At 43.9% G+C, this 877-nt stretch overlaps 1 protein-coding gene across 5 annotated transcripts in view; it reads left to right on the top strand.

Moving 5' to 3' along the window:
- LOC131877473 (uncharacterized) overlaps positions 1-877 on the top strand; it is a 13,174-nt gene that overhangs the window by 10,454 nt on the left and 1,843 nt on the right. For 2 of the 5 annotated variants that reach the window (XR_009372887.1, XR_009372885.1), the window contains one exon: positions 53-686. Coding sequence is in view for 1 of the 5 variants with exons in the window: in XM_059223151.1 (XP_059079134.1) it covers positions 53-289 (237 nt within the window). In the remaining 4 variants the exon portion in view is untranslated. The remainder of the gene's footprint in view (positions 1-52; positions 687-877) is intronic. The other 3 variants (XR_009372886.1, XR_009372888.1, XM_059223151.1) reach the window with 3 other exon arrangements.

The following is an 877-nucleotide window of genomic DNA, read 5'->3' as shown; positions in this document are numbered from 1 at the left end:
CCCCCATGGCATGTTCCAATCAATAAGGTTTCTCCTCCCGGATCCATTTCAGGTGAAGGCGATGGTGCAAGGTCGCGATCGACGTGTGGAGTTGGGCTATTTCCTCGCCCTCCAATGTCGGAAGCAAATCATTTATCCTCTCAAGAACAAGAACAGCCGATTCAATAAACTACCTGCGGCCTTGGGACAAAAAGATGGAAACGCGAGCAACAGTAACGCCCCCGGAAGCGACGGCCAACCCGTTGAGAATGACGACAACACCTCGAATAGCAACCACAACGCCGTCAAAGCAAGTGCATAGAAAGCAAATACGATATACATAGATGATATGGGAGCTTGCCCTAAACACACCTAATCAGGAGACGACTTTTGTACAGTTATTCTATCAAGACTTGGTTGCATTTTGTAATTTCGTAACTGCACAACAACAACATCAAGCAACATTATCAGCGGAACGACTTTAATTACTTTCTTGAACCGCCCTCTGGCTCCACTGTCACCATCGTCATCGTGGTACGTTCACCCTAGATTTACGATTCATATCAATATCATTATTACCATTATTATTATCAATATCGCTACTCTGATATGTTATTATAGTCTCTAGTTCACCCCTTGCACATGGCTCCAATGGGTTCTAAATTAAAGGCCTCTGTCTGTCTCACTGTCTGTCTGTTCATCTACAGGTTCGTTTGATCTTTTTTCTCATTGATTGTCCGTTTCACACCAAGTTACAAGGGTATTTTTCAACCCGGTTTTAGCGATCTTTTTTGAACCCACAAATGTAGCCAGCCATCTAGTGAGGGAAGTCGACAAATTTGATATTAGATTCGCCATTGTCAACATCTTCGGGACTTCGTGTTCGGTTATGAGCCAC

This window comes from Tigriopus californicus, chromosome 3 (assembly GCF_007210705.1).
Source record: "Tigriopus californicus strain San Diego chromosome 3, Tcal_SD_v2.1, whole genome shotgun sequence".
NCBI classification, from domain to species: domain Eukaryota; kingdom Metazoa; phylum Arthropoda; class Copepoda; order Harpacticoida; family Harpacticidae; genus Tigriopus; species Tigriopus californicus.
The sequence above is the reverse complement of the archived record's forward strand: the minus strand, read 5'-3'. Positions and strand labels throughout refer to the sequence as shown.